Source organism: Patella vulgata, chromosome 4, assembly GCF_932274485.2.
Source record: "Patella vulgata chromosome 4, xgPatVulg1.2, whole genome shotgun sequence".
Classification (NCBI taxonomy): domain Eukaryota; kingdom Metazoa; phylum Mollusca; class Gastropoda; family Patellidae; genus Patella; species Patella vulgata.
In genome coordinates this window covers 32,745,838-32,766,017 of record NC_065882.2, presented here as the reverse complement: position 1 = coordinate 32,766,017, position 20,180 = coordinate 32,745,838, and the positions used below count along the sequence as shown (strand labels likewise).

At 36.4% G+C, this 20,180-nt stretch overlaps 1 protein-coding gene across 2 annotated transcripts in view; it reads right to left on the bottom strand.

Annotated features, from left to right (window-relative positions):
- The window catches only part of LOC126817151 (2-(3-amino-3-carboxypropyl)histidine synthase subunit 2), a 109,165-nt gene that overhangs the window by 31,290 nt on the left and 57,695 nt on the right, over positions 1 to 20,180 (bottom strand). For both annotated transcript variants that reach the window (XM_050543996.2, XM_050543997.1), the window contains exons 3-4: positions 8,217 to 8,329; positions 5,268 to 5,488 (exon numbers count right to left, since the gene is read on the bottom strand). In XM_050543996.2, coding sequence (XP_050399953.1) covers positions 5,268 to 5,488; positions 8,217 to 8,329 — 334 coding nt within the window. The remainder of the gene's footprint in view (positions 1 to 5,267; positions 5,489 to 8,216; positions 8,330 to 20,180) is intronic.

Below are 20,180 nucleotides of genomic sequence, written 5' to 3'. Positions count from 1 at the left end.
GGAGCCATAAAAAGCTCTTCTAAAATTACAACAGCTGAAAATCCCTCCTGTAAAAATAGCACTTCTCAACTCAAAATAAAGGAGCAATCCATTATTTAGAAGAGCTATTCATGTATTTCATACTTTGACCATAGATGAAGCCATTTATTAACCATTAATACTTAGAAAATAAGGATATGTTTCAATATTTATTAGAATGAAATTTCAGTATCAATGTTTCACTCCTATACTGACTTGATGTAAACCATAGACAAAAGTCACAGAAAAAATCCCCAAGTTTAACTTTGACTCCCTTATAATTTTGGCACAAAGCCTGCACCATAACAATTCGATGTTTCCCGTTTTGTCTCCAATGAAAATTTAAACACTGAAAAAATTCAAAACAATTTCCAAAAGTAAAGTTTATGTATAATTTACATAACAATTTGACAAAAGAAAACAATATACATATAATTTTTTAGAGTAAATTAGTCGGAATGTGAGAAAGGAATTCCAGGGGGCGCGATCAGCTGTTCTCTCTGCACATGGTTAATAATAGAATAGTGTCAAGTACAGGTGCAACTTCGTGTTTGAAATTCAATTTTGTACCGATATTTTAGAATTTGAATTCCACGCATTTCTCAACGGCAAGGTCATAGGCCTCTACATTAAATTTAAAGCATGATTTGAGACGTATGTTTTACTTGGCAGAATCCATGTCAATTCTGATTATGGAATTGTACGAATCTTCGAGTCACAGACTTAAAGCTAATGCAACGATTCGCACAAATTTTTAGTCCTGCCGATGTCGAAGAAATTAATTACGATATTTATATGGATCAAAAGTTTGTGTGCATGGATAATGTGTGCATCAGAAGGTTCTAAAAACTAAAACAAGGGCCGTAACTCTGGAAGTAATCTACAGAAATTGTTGAATTTTGATAGGCTTTTTCGTTTTACTAATTCATATAATGCATATAAATTTCATACAGATCGGATGATAACTTTTGTCGTTCGAACGTTCACAAGGTTCAACAAAGTAAAACAAGGGCCGTAACTCTAGAAGTAATTGACGGAAATTGCTGACATTCATTAGGCTTCTTCATTTCACTAATTTAAATGATGCATATGAATTTCATACAGATTAAGTGATAACTTTTGTCGTTCAAGCGTTCACAAGATTCAACAAAGTTAAATAAGGGCCATAATTAATGGAAATTTGCTGAAGCGCAATAGGCTTGTTCGTTTTACTAATTTAAACGATACATATAAATTTCATACAGATCAGATAATAACTTTTGTCGTTAGAGCATTCACAAGGTAAAACAAAGTGAAACAAGGGCCATAACTCACGACGTAATTAACAGAAATTGAGGAAATTCAATAGGCTTCTTCGTTGCACTAATCTAAATGATGCATACCAATTTCAAACAGATCGGATGATTACTGCTGTCATTAGAGCGTTCACAAGATTCAACAAAGTCAAATAAGGACCATAACTCTAGAGTTAACGGAAATTGCTGAAATTCAATAGGCTTCTTTGTTTTACTAATTTAAATGATGCATATAAATTTCATACAGATCGGATAATAACTTTTGTTGTTAGAGCATTCACAAGGTACAACAAAGTGAAACAAGGGCCATAACTCACGTCGCGTAATTAACGGAAATTGCTAAAATTCAATAAGCTTTTCCGTTTCACTAATTTAAATGATGCATATCAATTTCAAACAGATCGGATGATAACTGTTGTCATTAGAGCGTTCACAAGATTCAACAAAGTGAAACAAGAGCCATAACTCTAGATGTAATAAACTGAAATTGTTGAAATTCAATAGGCTTCTATTGTTTTACTAATTTAAATGATGCATATAAATTTCATACAGATCGGTTGATAACTTTTGTCGTTAGAGCCTTCACAAGGTGCAACAAAGGGAAACAAGGGCCATAACTCCAGAAGAATTTAACAGAAGTTATTAAAATTAAATAGGCTTCTTCATCTCACTAATGCAAACAACATATATCAATTTCAAAACAATCAGATCATAAATGTAGTCTGTAGAGTGTGCACAAGAAATTGTGGACAATGGACGGACGGACGGCAATATACGACGTTTCCATGGGCGTATAAAAAGGCAATTTTTAGTACAATCATGGGCTAAAATTCAGGAAGTTACGATCCGATATGAGCAAATATCGAAAGGAACCAAGATCTTTGGGTTATAAACAAGCATTTCAAGTTTGATCAAAATCGGATTAGAATTGTGACCTCTACATAGTCCACAAGCTAAAAACCTGATTTTTCGTACAATCAGGGGCCATAATCCAATAAGTTATGGTCCGATATATGTCAATATCGAAAGGAACCAAGATCTTTGGGAGATAGACCTATATTTTAAGTTTCGTCAAAATCGAATAAAAATTGTGACCTGTAGAGCGTCCACAAACAAACTGTGGACGGACGGATGTCCGCGGGGCAACAACAATATACATCCACATGAAAATGTGGGCGAGTAAAAAACAAAACATGGGTCCACAAGCTAAAAACGCGATTTTTCGAACAACCAGGGGCCATAATCCAGGACGCAACCGTGATAACGGTGATATATTTGAACGTTTTTTTAATATCAGATAAAAATTGTGATTTTTCATACAATCAGGGGCAATAATCCATACAGTTACGGTCCGAGATCTTTGGGATATAAACATATTTTAAGCTTCATTATAATTGGATAACCAGCGGCTACCAGGCAGGATACGGCCACATTTTCGAGAGATGGATAGAGAACAAGCTAAAAAGAAAGTGATTTTTCCTACAATCAAGGGCCATAATTCAGGAAATTACAAGTCGATATACGCAAATATCGAAAGGAACCGAGATCTTTGTGTTATAAACTTACATTTCAAGTTACAACAAAATCGGATAAAAATTGTGACCTCTATAGGGTCCACGACCTTGATATACCATATTGTTTACGCTATTTGAGAACGAACAGCAGCCATTTTGTCTGTCAATTTTGGGCCGATTTTTACGAAATTCGAACTCAGCCATCCTTAGGGTGTAACGGTGATATAATAATACGGTTTTTTAAATCGGATAAAAATTATGACCTCTATAGGGTCCACAAGCTAAAAACACAATTTTTCGTACAATCAGGGACCATAATTCAGGAAGTTACGGTCCGATATGCGCGAATATCGAAAGGAACCGAGATCTTTGGGTTATAAACTTACATTCAAGTTTCAACAAAACCGGATTAAAATTGTGACCTCTAGGGTCCACAACCTTGATATACCATATTTCTACACTATTTGAGAACTTTTACACTATTAGCGTACGAAAAGCAGCCATTTTATCGGGGAGTCTCTGTCCATTTTTCAGGAAATCTGAACTCATCTGTCCTTATGGTGTAACGCGATATATTTGAACAGCTTTTAAAATCGGATAAAAATTGTGATCTCTGGAAGGTCCACAAGATAAAAACGTGATTTTTTTGTACAATCAGGGGCCATAATCAATGAAGTTACAGTCCGATATGCGCGAATATCTGAAAGGAACCAAGATCTTTGTGATATAAACACATGTTTTAAGTTTCTTGAAAATCGGACCAAAATGGTGGCCTCTAGAGGGCCCACAACCTTGATATTACATACTTTAACACTATTTGCGTATTTGCATACAGTTAGCAGCCATTTTGTCTGGCAGTTTTCACGAAATTCGAACCCAACCATCACCACGCCCATAGTCATTGGACCAAATACGAAGTCAACGACTAACATGCCCATATTACTATAGGCCCCCTATAAAGCCGAGTATCATTGAGTGCCCACGACCAGATTGGCGGGGTGCCCAACCAATGTCACTTAGTTCTATGGCCGCCTCGCCAAACATGTTATATATGAGGCCACCCAAATAGTGAGCCCCCTCATAACGAATCACAAGATTAACACCACAACCTGATTGAATGCCGCCCAAAACGGCGTGATCTGTGGGGTGCCTTATCATGGAGGGGCACCCATAATGACATGATTGGTGGGGCGTCTTATAATGATACTATGTGATTGTCTGGCCGCACATAATGGATAATGCCGAGTGAGATTGGTTGGCCGCCCACGGCTTCATCAATGGGGCGTCATAAACAGCATGATTGGTGGGGTGCATCATACCGGGGGGGGGGGGGGCCATAATGCCAAGATTGGTGGGCAGCCCACGACGAGATCATGGGTGCCCATAATATAATTAGTGGGGTGCCCATAATATAACTGGCGGGGCACCCATAATGCCGAGTGAGATTGGTTAGGCGTCCACGAATGAATTCGTATTCCTTCCTTTAAATTTTTAGGATGTTCATTTCAAAAGATAATACAATCATATCGCAAATTCAGCCTCAAAATTGGAATTGCAAACCCTATTTTCCAAAATTTTCTGGGGGAACAGCTCCCTAGACCTTTCTCCCCCCCCCCCTCAAAAATTTTTGGGCTAGCTCTGGGCCTGGTGTAACTGTGATATATTTGAATGATATTTTAATTTGTAACGGGTCCAAAAACAAATTGTGGGCGACAACAATATACGTCCAAATGTAAATGTGGGCGAATGAAATGAAATGAAATGGGGTTTAACGTCCTACTGTTCTGCTCCTAAACAGGGCTAATGAAGACGGGTGGGCGAATGAAACGCGACTTTTCTTACAATCAGGAGCCATAATCCAGGAAGTTACGGTCCGATATCCGTGAATATCGAAAATAACCAAGAGTTTTGGGTTATAAATATACATTTCAAGCTTTATTAATTATGACCTCTAGACTGCCCACAAGTTAAAAATGTGAATTTTCGTACAATCAGGCACTTACGGTCCGATACATGCCAATATCAAAAGGAACCGAGATCTTTTAGAGGTAAACCTATATTTCAATTGTGACCTGTAGAGGGTTCACAAATTGTGGGCGGACGTTCAGACTGAAAGGGGCGATGACATGTGGACGTATAAACAGCCGATTAAGGTCACTGACTATAACATATATTTTTATCATAATATTCTGAGGGGGTCACCCGACAATTTTCTCAGAATTTAGTCCAGTTGACATGGAATGACCCAGTGCTTGTAAGCTCACTATGACTCAATTATTTAGTTTCTTAGCATACTCAGAGTGCCCTTGCACCACCAGAGCAGCATAACAACCAAGTTCAATATTCAGGAGAAGAATTTGAAAATGTAAATTGTTAACAGATGAAGGACGCACGACATGTAAGTCTGTTATTATTTAATCACAGTTAATAAATATCTTACCCACACAATGTCTATAAATGGTGTCAAACAATATAATAACATGGATATCAGTATCTGGCAAAAGTCTGTTTACTTCACAGAAGCAATTATCTACATCAATTTTATGTTGTCCATATATATTTAAAACTGGAAGTCTACTTGTCTTACTAAGACATGATCGTCCAAAATGTATTAAACAATCTGCATTATAGCGTTGAGCTGCTATTTCATCTACACAACAACTGAAATTAAATTTAAGATAAATACACTATCCATCCTTTAAATACAATAATAGCCCATAGGCCATAGGCTTACAGTCAAGTCAATCTAGGTTAAATATATGGCAACCTAGAACAAATTGCAACAGAAGGTGTATTGGTAAAGTTGTGTGTGTGGGATCATCTTCTATAACATATCCAAAGTCTCTAATTTTCGGGCCGGGAAAGGGCCTAATTTGCATAAATTCAAAATGGCCACCCAATGTACATTTGGAGCCTCATAACTGAGTTTTCACCTTAAAAATTTAATACAAATAGAAACATGACAACTGCGAGTCAGAATATTTAGTTAGAATTTATCATAAATCAAACCCGCAACGTCATCAGGTCTTATTTTGACGTTAAATGATGACGTCAGCATAACATTTTCAAAACACGGACACAGCTCCTTGGATGAAATTAACTGATACAAATTGAAATGTACTGTGTCGCTTACTGATGCACTTTGCTGTGTCACTTTTAACTTCACAGCCTCTGTGTATGCATGGGGGGCAGGAATGTCTGAGGGGCAGTGAAAATTTTCTGAACTGAAAGTTGGAACTCGACACGGTGAATGTGCACGCTTCAGTGGCTTGTCTCGAAGTGATTTCTGGCTAGTACCACGGTACAATACCAGAGTCTATGAGTCTATAAATATCTATCGCATATGAAATTCTCTACACATCTATTACAGCCGTAAAAAAATCTATTATTGACGATTCTGAATAGCAGTAATATTTAACTTTTTGGTTATTACAGCAGCTTTAGAAATTATGTTCGTTTTATTTTTCTAAATTGCTTTATCATTAACTATACCATTAGGAGCGGCATCTTTTGGTTTAGACACGATACTAGCAGTAGTATCATTTTACTTTTACAAGGTTCTGAAAACAGTTGTTGAGGTGCCTAACATGCATGTTTCTAAATTCAATTTCTTGTTAAAGCTTTCTGTTATTTTTCGTAAACAAGCAGCTGCCAGGCAGGATACGCCCACATTAGCAAGAGATGGATAGAGAACAAGCTAAACAAAAAGCGATTTTTCGAACAATCAAGTTCCATAATTCAGGAAGTTACGATCCGATATCTGCGAATATCGACAGGAACCAAGATCTTTGGGTTATAAAGATATATTTCAAGTTTCATCAAAATCGGATCAAAATTGTGACTTATAGAGGGTCCACAACCTTGATATACCATATATTTACACTATTTGCGTACGAGGGGTGGCCATTTTGTCTGGCAGTTTTGGTCCAATTTTCACGAAATTTCAAACTCAATCACAAGGGCGTAATGGTGATATACTAAAACATTTTTTTTAAATTGGATAAAAATTGTGACCTCTAGAGGGACCACAACTAAAAACGTGATTTTTTGTACGAGATGTTTACACTATTTGCGAACGAGGGGCAGCCATTTTGTCCGACAGTTTTGGTTCCGATTTTCACGAAATTCAAGCTCAATCAACATTATGGTGTAACGGTGATATATTCGAACGTTTTTGTAAATCAGATTATAATTGTGACCTATAGAGGGACCACAAGCTAAAAACACGATTTTTCAAGTTTCGTCAAAATCGGATAAGAATTGTGACCTGTATTGTGTCCACAAACAAATTGTGGACGGACAGACAGACAAACGAAGGGGGCAACGACAATATACATTCACATGAAAATGTTGGCGTATAAAAATCATAACGGTAGACATTATTAAGATCTGGTTTATTGACCTAATTCCAACCGATATGTCAGGTGTCATTGGAATTCGGCACTGGAGATTCTGTTGGGAAAATACCCACTGTTTCTCTCTCCATGTATTCGGTGTTCTATCAGGGGATTATATTCAATAAAGATTTAATTTAACTAACAACTGGTCAGTGGATCCTTCAATGTTAGATCCTGTTATTATTTTAATATCTACCGCTACCTGGAATTCACACGGACGGAGCATGGAAGACGCGGGATTTGCATGATGCCGAGATTGTCTTCATTCGATACACGGCTTATTTTACTGAACCTATTATGAATAATCAGCAAGCTTGTTTTGTTTTTTTTACCGGATTATCAAAATAACCGTTAAATGTGCTAATTACTCGGATAATGAACCACATATGGCTGCTTCTCACTAAGGTATGACTGTTGGCCGACAAGCAAGTTGATTGACTTCTTAATTAACAAGTAATATTTAACCCGTTGTAATTTAGCCGAAAGTAGATTGATTATTTATGATACCATAGTGGCCGGTTCATTGTTTTACCAATCGGCTAAAGCCGACAAAATACAGCCAATTATGAACACTGACCCCGACAGACAATCAATAGTTGGACTCGACAATGCACGAATTAGATTCAGAGATTCGCGTGAATTTCTAGGGCTGCTATCACATATGTGGTAATGACTGACACCAATATTGTCCTTTAAATATACTACGTTTGTCTTCGAGACACTGTTGAACCGTACCTCATTGGGTTGAACCACAATATCAAAAAATCATGATTGTCGATATTTGTCCTTCTACCCATTGGGCATTAAGATTCCAAATTATAGAACTGCTCTTTATGTCTGGGAATGGAATTCCGAAACCACAGCCATAAGTGCAGCCGACGTGGTTGGATGAATAGTCTACCATACTTTTATTTTCTGAAAATGGCTTTAACATTCGTATCAATAGGTAGAGTATTACTAGTTTGAGTCTTGATGGGCTAAGAATTGATTACCTTCCATAAGAAGTATCACCAAGTACAAATAATTTTTGCTTTGTACAATTTTGTAGTTTTTCAAGAACTTCTACACTATTGACTAATAGTTCATCAGGAAACTGTAAGGCAATCTGTCAAGAACAAAAATATTCATGACAAACATCATACTAATATTATATATATATAGAAAAATGGATACCATGGAAGATACGCCCACATATCTGTGGGGAACTCGGGAACTGAAAGTCGTAGAATGCTGAATATCAAACATATTCAAATAGGATTCGTCCACATCAATACAATGCTTCACACCAAATTTGAAAAAAATCCGTTAATATGCGGTTGCCATGCAAGATACACCCACATTTTGCAAGAGATGAGCAGAGAACAAGCTAAAAAAAAGTCGGGATATAAACATACATTTTAAGCTTTATTAAAATCAGATAAAAAATTTTGACCTCTAGGGCATCCACAACCTTGATAATATATACTTTTACAAAATTTGCGTAAGGGGAGCAGCCATTCGTCCTCAACTGTCATTATGTTGTTTTTTATTTTTAAATCAGATAAAAATTGTGACCTCTACAACTTAACTGTTTCACAAGCTAAAAACGTGATTTTTTGAACAATCAAGGGTCCATCCGGGAAGTTACAGTCCAATACACATGAATATCAAAAGGAATCAATATTTTAAGTTTCGTCAAAATCGTGACCTCTAGAGGGTCCACAATCATGGTATTACATACTTTTACACTATTTGCGTTCGTGGAGCAGCCATTTTATCGGGATATTTCGGTCAGATATTCACGAAATTCGAACTCAACCATCATTAGGATGTAATGTGATATATTATGACCTCTAGAGGGCTCACAAGCCAAAAAACACATTTTTTCATACAATCAGGGCTCATAATCCAGGAAGTTACCAAGATCTTTGGGATATCAACATATATTTCAACTTCATCAAAATCAGATCAAAATTTACACTACTTGAGTACAAGGAGTGGCCATTTTGTTAGGTAATGTCAGTCTGATTTTTACGAAATTAAAACTCAAGTTACTCAACCATCAAAAGGGTTCAACGGCGCATATACAAACGTTTATTAAACTTGGATAACAAGCGGTTGCCATGCAAGAGATGGACAGAGAACGAGCTAAGAAAAATAACGTGATTTTTTTGTCATAATCCAGGAAGATATAATCTAATATGCGCGAACATCGAAAGGAACCGAGATATTTGGGTTATAAACATACATTGCAAGTTTCATTAAAATAAAATTGGTTAAAAATTGTGACCTCTAGAGGCTCCACAACCTTCGTATTACATACTTTTACACTATTTGCAAAATTTGAACTCAACCATCATTAAGGTTTAACGGTGATATATTTAAACAGTTTTTAAAATTGAATAACCAGCCGCTGCCAGGCAAGATACGCCCACATTTTGCAGGAGATGGACAGAGAACAATCAGGGAAATAATCCAGAAAGTTATGGTCTGAAATGCGCAAATATCAAAAGGGACCGAGATCTTTGGGATATAAAGATATGTTTTAAGTTTCATCAAAATCGGAAAAAAAATTGTGACCTCTAGAGAATCTGCAAGCTAAAAATGCAGTTTTTAGAACAATCACGGACCATAATCCAGGAAGTTATGTTCGGATATGCGCGATTATCAAAAGGAACCAATATCTTGGTGTTTAACAGTGATATATTGACACGTTTTTTTTTTTAAATCGGATAAAAATTGTGACGCCCACATTTTGCACGAGATGGATAGAGAACAAGCTAAAAACAAACACAATTTTTTTGTACAATCAGGGGCAATAATTCAGACAGTTATGGTCTGAAATGTGCAAATATCAAAAGGGGCTTATCTTTGGCACATAAAGATATGTTTTAAGTTTATCAAATTTGGATAAAATTTGTGACCTTTGTATTACATACTTTTACACAATTTGCGTACAAAAAGCGGCCATTTTGTTGGGCAGTTTCATTTCAATTTTCCAGAACCTTAAGACTTTGCACACTTGTTCCACGCGTAAAATAACTCAAGAGGACACATAATGGAGGTACAAGCGGGAAGAAATAAACTATTTATAGCAAACGAGAAGGTTTCCCAGACCTACATCATCTCTTGAATAAATTATGACATCGTATATGCCGTTCACATCATCCGCTGTAAACAATCCTGGCTGTGTCCAGCAGTAGTTTAACACTGGATCATTCACATCTAACTAGATAGGACGTCAGAAGGAATTCCTTCTAAAACGCAGTTATCCAGGTCTACCATTTATCGCGATTGGAACGTGGCTGAATTTCATTTTTTGATGGTCGAAGCCTTCTATTTTTGAATGTATAAAATGATTTTTAGAGCGGCCAAATAGTCCACTGAAGTAGATATTCACTTTTAACGTCTGAATTGTTGTATTTTAAAACTTGTTTTGGACGTATTCAAAGAATTAACCCAAAATCAGTTTTGGTCCGATTTTCACGAAAATCGAACTCAACCAACAATACAGTGTATAGGTGATATTTTCGAACGTTTTTATAAATCAGATAATAATTGTGACCTCTAGAGGGACCACTAGCTAAAAACATGAAATGTGTCATAATTCAGGAAATTACAATCCAATATGCCGGAATATCGAAAGGAACCAAGATCTTTGGGTTATAAACATGCATTTAAGGTTTCATTAAAATCGGGTGAAAATTGTGACCTGAAGGTGTCCACATCCTTGATATACCATATTTTTACACTATTAGCGTACGAGGGGCGGCCATTTTGTCCGGCAGTATTGGTCCGATTTTCTCGAAATTTGAACTCAACCATCACTTGGGTGTAACGGTGATATATTCAAACGTTTTTTTAAATTGGATAAAAATTGTTACCTCTAGTGGGACCACAAGCTTAAAGGGAGATTCCCAGATAGATTTTGGAGAATAAATCTGCTTAATTTTGTGTGAAAAGCCCTTAATAACCTCTAATTTAGATCAGAGCAACTGTTTTGTGAAAACGGGCTCTAATTTCATAAGAAATACACAGAATAGTCATGATCGATCTTTATTATATCAGCTACACTCAATAATACAGTCAAAATTTCACATTTCAACACAATAAGGCCTTTCGTCTTGTCAGTCTGTATGAATCTACTTCACGCACACTGTTGCACGTGCTGTTTACCATAGCAACGCATTCGAATGTCCAGACACTCGTATCTTTCACTCTTCAACACACTCCCCCCTAATTGACGTAAGGTCAATTACATAAATCAAAATTATTTTCTAACTAAAGAATCATAATCCAATAATACCAATTAATAATCTGTAATCAAAGAATAAAAAGATATTACACTTAAAGACTAGTCAAAATATCTTGATAAAATTAAGAATCAAACATTAAAGGTCAATTTAGTCTTTCGAAAGCTCAAGTTTAATGTCACGAATTTTCCCTGTGAATCATGAGTACGAACTGCACGAACTCGATTGTCTTTACCCATAAAAGTCTTTTCTACAACAGCCAAGTCCCAATTCAGTCGAGAAACTTTATCGTCGTAAACAAGTATGACGTCACCTTCCCAAATTAAAGGTCCAATCTTTACTAGTTCGATGATATTCGCGTAATTCCGTTACATATTCGGTTCTCCATCTTTTCCAATAATGAGAAAGAACATTTTTCATACATGTATGTCGCTGTCGTTTCTGGCACTCAGATGGCTTGGTTTGTGGCTTGACACTATATCGCAAGACGGTGTTGATAATACTCTTCTTCCGATAATCAAATGGGAGGGTGTAAGAGGCTCTATTAGTTCATCAATGACGTACGTTAAAGGGCGTGAATTTAAAACACCTTCAATGTCAATTAATAAAGTCATCAATTCCTTGTAAGTCAAGTGAGCATTACCAAGACATTTTTTCAAACAAGGATTTGTCGACTTCACCAAACGCTCAAAGTAACCTCCACACCATAGAGAACGCTCAACATTGTATTGCCACTTAATATCTGAATTCATTAATACAGGTATACCTCTCCGACCGATAAAACGCTTGAAACTGCGAATAAATGAACTAGAACTGGCGTCACGACAAGGTCCAAATGTATGGCTCTACTCGAAGCTAGGGCTGTACGATATTCATGATATAGTCATTTATTGCGATATGGTATTTTCAGACCCAACTACAATATCTTGTGGCAAAAAATCGTCGATATAGTGGTTTATCGAATATCGCCAAAAACTTCAAATATCGAAAAAAAATATCATAAAAATAAATAATAAATACACTATACAGCAGTGGAAATTAGCCGACGGCAATAAACTATAATAAAACTAATGTTTTGAGAATCGTTAGATGTTGAAAACACTTGCGCAGTGTCTGCAGCCGTTTTTCACTGCATCGTGTATGCGTTACTTTTACTTTGTTTTTAGTCGACAATAAATTGTCAGTTTTTACTACACGTAAAGCTTAGGCCTACTAAACGCCTGAAATTTCCCACTACCGCGGCTAATTACCAGGCTATAAATAGGTTGTCATATTTTTAAAAAATGAATATTTTTAGAAAACTCTACAAAACTTAATTTCTGAAAGCAAGAATAAAACGATCTATAAATAGATTACTGTCACTGTTAGGCCAGGAATACCGCAGCCAATCGAATGCTTTAATGGAAGATAGTCCGGATCATTTAGTATTTGTTAAACTGTTTGAACTTACAATACAAGACTTGAAGACCGCACCTACGTACTTCCGCTGCAGGTGATATTTGAGAATATTCTTGCACAAGGTCACAAGCAGACGCTTTTTAAACATCAGCGCTTGTATTTAATTTTTATCCAAAAAGGATGTTGTTTTGTTCATTTTAATAAATCTATATTATAAAAAAAGCAATGTTTAAAGTGTATGAATAAATCAATTCTTACTCACACTGTAGTCAGCTTTAATGCATTTATATTTAATTTATTTAATAGCAAAGTGACATTATTATTAAATATCGCGATATTTAACTATATCGTTGAAAAAAATGCCAATATCGATATCATCCCTCTTTGCAATATTATCGTACAGCCCTACTCGAAGCGCAAGTATACAATGCTATAAATAAACGCTTTATACATGTCTGGATTTTTGGAATATATGTCTCGAACATACAACGGTCCGGCATAATCAACGCCTACATTTTGGAACGCGAAAGTATCACTTAATCTAAATCCAGGAAGGGGTGCTGGCTCGGGAACTCTGTATGATTTTCCTTCAAGTCTTTTACACATAATACATTTACTAATCACATTTCTGACTACCTGTCGACCTCGACATATCCAAAATTTCAGTCTCAATTGAACTAAAGTCTCAATAGTCCCATTATGTTTAACATCCAAATGGCATTTTTCTATCAACAGCTTACTATATAGGCATGGTTTTCGGGTATAAAAACTGGATTTTTATAGTCATATGACAGTGAAGAATTCTCAATTCGACCAAAACACCTTAAAATTCCATTTTCATCGATTTTCAAATTAAAAGTCTGTTTTCTCTGAAGAAATTTGTCATCTTTACGACAATTATTTTGTATACAAATCAACCAGTTTCTCAGCATCTAAAATCTCTTCAGTGGCGAATTGTCTGTCTGTTATACACGTACCACCAGATTTCAAACGGCGTTTTATCTGACTCGCAAAACGTAACACATAAGCAGTTACACGTAAAAGTTTTGACAATGTGCTGAATCAAGCTATATCTGTTAACTGTTGTCTGATCCCTTATGCAGTTGATATAGTTGTTAATAAAGTTATACCCCTTGAGGAAGGCTCTCCAGGTAGGAGGTGTAATGGTTAAGTTGTAAAGCACATGGTTTTTGAGTACTGACTATGGGACTAATAAAGATGTCAAATATAAACTGCATTGATATTAATGTCTAACAATGGTAGCAGGAGCTGGTTTATAATATAGAAAAAGGAAGAAGAACTTAGCAAGTATGGCCTCTTATAGTTTTAAGAATCCTCCAGTATTGGATAAGAATAAATCATATGAGCAGTGGAAAAATGAAGTAAAAATGTGGCAGTTGGTGACTGAATTAGAAAAGAGAAAAAGAGGTTTGGCACTAGCATTGTCATTAGAAGGCAAACCAAGAGAAATAGCATTGAATATTGATGCTGGGTTATTAAATGTTGATGGAGGTGTTGATATACTGATGATGGAACTTGATTAACTTTTTAAGAAAAATATTGTTGATCTGTCTTACTCTGCTTACACAAACTTTGAACAGTATCATAGAACTGATAGTGTGACTATGCCAGACTATTTAATAGGATTTGAACAAAAGTACAGTGAAATTAAGAAATATGATATGGAGTTACCAGAAACAATATTAGCTTTCAAAATCCTTGATAATGCTGGATTGACCAGGAAAGATAGACAGTTAGCCTTGACAGCTAGTGCTGATCTGAAATTTGAATCAATGAAATCTGCCTTGAATAGAATATTTGGAGATACTCGTGCAGTCAGTCACTTAGAACAAGATAAAGTTGAAGATGCCTTTATGAATAGGAGTAGGCCTACTGGTAGGCCTAGTTATTATGGTATTGGTAGAGGTGGTATTGGTTACAAGAATCAAGTATCGGGAACTGGCGATAATCGTCAGGGGCGCCTGAATCCAGTCTTCAATGGTGTGGTCTCAAAATGTAGTATCTGTGGTTCCAAATATCACTGGGTTCGGTATTGTCCTGAAAATAGACGATTCAATCAATCGGCTTTATTCACCGATCAGACTTCAATGGAAAATGTGAACATCATTTCAGAAATTAAAAGTAATGAAGTGTTGACATGTGAAAGTACTGATGCTGCTATAGTAGACACGGCTTGTTCTAAAACTGTATGTGGGCAGGAATGGCTCACATCATATATAAATAATTTAAATTCGGATCAAAAAGTACTTGTAGAAACATATCCTAGTCAAACATCTTTTAAATTTGGTGATGGTGACCAAGTAATTTCCACGTATATGGTTAAAATACCAGCAAGAATTTGTGATAATCATGTTATTATTGACTGTGAAGTAATAAACAGAAATATTCCTTTGCTTTTAAGTAAAGAAACTTTAAAGAAAGCCAATACAATAATTGATTTAAATAATGATAAAATTTTCATGTTTGGCAAACCAGTTGATGTCCATTTAACCTCCAGTGGTCATTATTGTGTGGACATAGGTTTTAATGATGAAACCGTAAATTATGTAAATAATCAGGTAGAGCATGTAATTGAAAATGAGGTATTAATAGTTAATAATGATATGAATTCTAAAGAAATAGAAAAAGTTGTAGGTAAACTTCATGTTCAGTTTGGTCATGCTTCTTTTGATCGGCTTTATAGTTTGTTAAAAAGTGCTGGATATGTAGCTAATCATGTAAAATCTATTTTATTTAAGATATGTTCAGAATGTTCAGTTTGTAGAAATCATAAGAGACCACACAATAAACCTATTGTTGGTTTCTCTTTGGCATCGAGCTTTAATGAAATTGTATCAATGGATTTACATCAGCTGGACAAGAACTTATGGTACCTACATATTATAGGCATTTTTAGTCGTCTAAGTGCTGCTTCTATAATCAGAAGAAAAGATCCTCAACTTATAATTGAGAAATTCATGCAAATATGGGTTAGTGTTTATGGTGCACCGTCTAAGGGGGTATACAGTGACAATGGGGGAGAGTTCAACAATAAATATTTCTTAGACATGGCTCAGAATTTAAATATGAGTGTTAAAACAACAGCCGCTTACAGTCCATGGTCCAATGGAGTGGTCGAAAGACATAATGCAACACTGACTGAAGCATTATTGAAATTAAGAGAAGACATGGATGTTTCCTGGGAAATTGCTTTGAGCTGGGCAGTTTCTGCAAAGAACTGTCTACATAACGTACATGGATACAGTCCCCATCAGATTGTGTTTGGCAAAAATCCAAATCTACCATCAGTTATCGTTGACTGTCCACCTGCATTAGAAGGAATTACAATGTCGCAAGTTATGACACAGAATTTGAAAGCTCTACATGCAGCACGACAGGCATATATGTCTGCAGAATCATCCGAAAAAATCAGAAGAGCTCTCCGAAAACAGGTACGACCGTCTGGTGAACACTTTTTATGTGGTGATAAGGTGTATTATTTACGAGACAACAAATGGACTGGTCCAGGCTGGGTACTAGGGCAAGACAATGTTGTAGTATTTGTTCGACATGGGGGATTAGTCATTCGAGTTCATACTTCAAGGTTAAGATGAACAGACAGTGATCTTACATGTACCTTAAAACCTGATAACAGTTCTAATGAGGACAGAAGTTGGTTTACAAATAAAGATAGAAGTTTGTGCAGATGTCAGTCAGAAGAGAAATTAGAGAATAGAAATCAGTCTACAGAGGTTAATAGAAATCAGTCTACAGAGGTTAATAGAAATCAGTCTACGGAGGTTAATAGAAATCAGTCTACAGAGGTTAATAGAAATCAGTCTACAGAGGTTAATAGAAATAGAAATCAAGAGGTTGATAGTCAGTCTGCAGAGGAAAATAGAAGCCAAGCAGTTAATAGCCAGTCTATAGAGGAAAATAGAATTACAAGTCAGTCTACAGAGGTTGATAGTCAGTCTGCAGAGGAAAATAGAAGCCAAGCAGTTAATAGCCAGTCTAGAGAGGAAAATAGAAGTTCATCTACAAAGGAAAATAGAAATAGCAGTTGGTGTCACAATCAAATATCATATTTTTTCTTTTACATCCGAATTTATAAATATTTATGTTCACATCCTATTTGTCTGAGTTTGATCCCCCAAACTCAATTTTAATTGTCTAAGCTGTATCCCCCAAACTCATCTTGATTGTCAACTGCATCTGAGGCATGCAGCATGTGCACAGTATGGCTATATAAGCAGATGTGGATGGCACATCAGAGTCAGTCAGTCAGTCAGTCAGTCTTTTAGTAAGGTTCGTTCAGGCCGAATCGGATCGATTATGTAGGAGGGGGCCAATTTAACCTTTCTTCTTTGAATACATAACTGTAGTGAATATCGGACCATGTTTAATTAAATCAGAGGTACATTGGAACTGGGCCACGTTTGATTACGCCCAGTAGGTGAAACTTTTATGTGTGTAGATTATTGTTGGGCAACGTTTGATATGGAGCGGCGTTGGGGCCAAGTTTAGCCGTAGCTGACATCGTGAACAGAACATTTGAGATGATCCCAGAATAGGATCCACAGGCCTATAATTATCTCAACTGTGTAGAATAGGTATTGCAGGCCTATGTTTAATGTTTTCGTTGGACGAATAATGTTTTTGTGAATTGATGGTTTGATTCCCACCGGAAGTGACCTATGGACATACTGAACTCTGAAAATTGATTGTTTTACTGATCTGATATAAATATATAAAGTATGATTTTGAAGACGCAGCTGGGGGGTAGTTTGCACGAGTGGCAATTGGTCAGGTGCCAAATCGTGACAGTTGGTCTACAGAAAATTTTTTATAAATTAAACGAGACTTACCTGTAAGGTGAAGTTTGATTGTAATTCTACCATTGCTGTTGACGTATCTTAGAGATCAAGTGAGATGCGCATGCTTAGACCAGATGATGTCATATTTCAAAGTGTGAATGGTTACAAAAACATGCATGTCAATGTACCAAAAACAACCCAAATTCCACAATTCTTAAGTAAGGGAAGGGTTATCAAAAAGGGTGGGCACTTGATCTCTAAGATATGTCAACAGCAATGGTAGAATTACAATCAAACTTCACCTTACAGGTAAGTCTCGTTTAATTTATAAATTCTACCATGCTGTATGACGTGGTCTTAGAGACCAAGCGAGATTTTTAAAGTTGTAACCATGAACAACAACAATTATAATGTAAAGTATCACTATTTTTTCACAAGAAATCCAATACAATACAGTTCAAATTAACCAATTAAATAGTAGCTCTATTCAAAATAGTTTCTGAGAACACACCCTCATCCACTAAAGGTTTATCATAATACTGTCTAAATGTTGACTCATTTGGCCAACCTGCTGTATCTAAAATTGTTCTAATAGGAACCTTCTCTTTACTTGCTGCTGCACATGCAACTGAGCGAATACTATACACTACAGTGCTGGAGTTTGGGACTATAATCGCCGAACACCGCGGAAAAACACTCTATTTCACGGTGGAATCTTGGAGAATCGCTAGCGAAACGGCAGCTAGCCAAATCACCGCGAAATAGGGTGTTTCGCGGTGAATTATGGTGTTTCACGGTGAATCGCTTGAGTGCCGATATCATCCCGATGTAAGCATGTTGATGAAAAATGTAATTTATTTAAGTTGAATACAAGATATGTTAACCGTTGGCGAGGCAGCTACGGTCGTATTTCTAACACACTGTACATGTATAACGTGGTGCCACAATGTACGTGTATGCAAACAATGAATAACTTACAATTTTTTAAACATATCATTTCATCTTATTGGCTGCTATCAAATCCAAACTTTAAATTATATTCGATGAGATTTTACACATAACTTCAGTTAATCTAAATCAACCATTCATAAATCACAGTGCCATACATGTAAATCACTTCGCAATGCGGTTAACGCGCGAAAACATGAGATGTTGGGTTCGACACAGGGACTATATATTCTTACGCTGTGTTACTTGGCGAAAAGTATTTAGCAAATCTTGACTGTCACCGGTATATGATAATAATGTATTATGACGTATTAAAATAATATGGGTGGGAGGGGGTACACTGCAAAAGTCACAAAAGTGATAAATAGAACTTGCAACGGGAGTCGAAAGCGCTTTCAAATCAGACATAAGAAGCTCGTACTTACCGCAAAAATGAAATGAACGCGACACAAGTCTCCGATGTCAGAGAATATTAGTAAAGTATAACCGCTATCAAATCCACACAAAAATCCAAGGCACTCATTTTATTTTAGAAAAGAATAACTGTAGGCTCGATAGAAAAGCCTATTCTTCATGAACCCCAAACCAATGGTAACTGTCAACTTGTATGTTGTCATTCTCGTGCAGATTTGTTTGAATAACAGAAATGTCCTGTGTATCAAAGAATAAAATCGCACGTAGCCACTCTTTGTTGTTTTTATGCGAATTCAATTAATCTAAAATGGACTCCGGCGCAATTTAAGGAATTATTTTTGAGCCAATATTAACCATCGCCAATTTTTTAAATCATGGGATAAAGTCAATTAACAAACAATACGGGTCTACTTTATTACAAAAACATTGGTGAACTTACCATTTTGTCTAAAATCATAACGCTAATCAACAAACAATACTATTGTTCTTTATTACAAAAACATTGGTGAACTATACTATTCAAAAAAAGTAGGGGATATTTGATTTTTAAGTGTTATTAAAGTCACCTAATGAAACTGACGAAGAAACAAATGACAAAATGAAATGAAGTTCACATTCATCGAATTATTCCAAATGATCGTTAGACTAAGTAAGGCACAGACTGACCATTATAAGGGTAAAATGATACCCGGGGTCAAACAGCAAAGTTACCACAGCATCACAACCAAGTCAGTAACGGGTAAATCCTCCTCTGTTTGCCAAACAAGCATTGATCCGACGTGGCATTATCCTAATGAGACGTCTAAGGTCATTTTGGTCCAGATTGTCCCATTCCTGTTGCAACGCAGCAGCAAGTTCTTGGACATTTGCAGGACGTTGTTGACGTTGACGTAACCTCTGTCCAAGCATGTCCCAGACATGCTCGATGGGGGAGAGGTCGGGACTCAGTGCTGGCCAAGGTAATGTGGTGATGTTCTGTTGTTGGAGGTAACCTGTAACGATCCTGGCCCTGTGACATCTTGCGTTGTCATCCTGGAAGATGAAACGGCGGCCATGACGTCGTGCGAACGGCACAACATGGACTGCCAAGATGTTGTCCCGGTAGTACTGGCCTGTAACACGCCCTACAACAACATGTAAAGCCGTT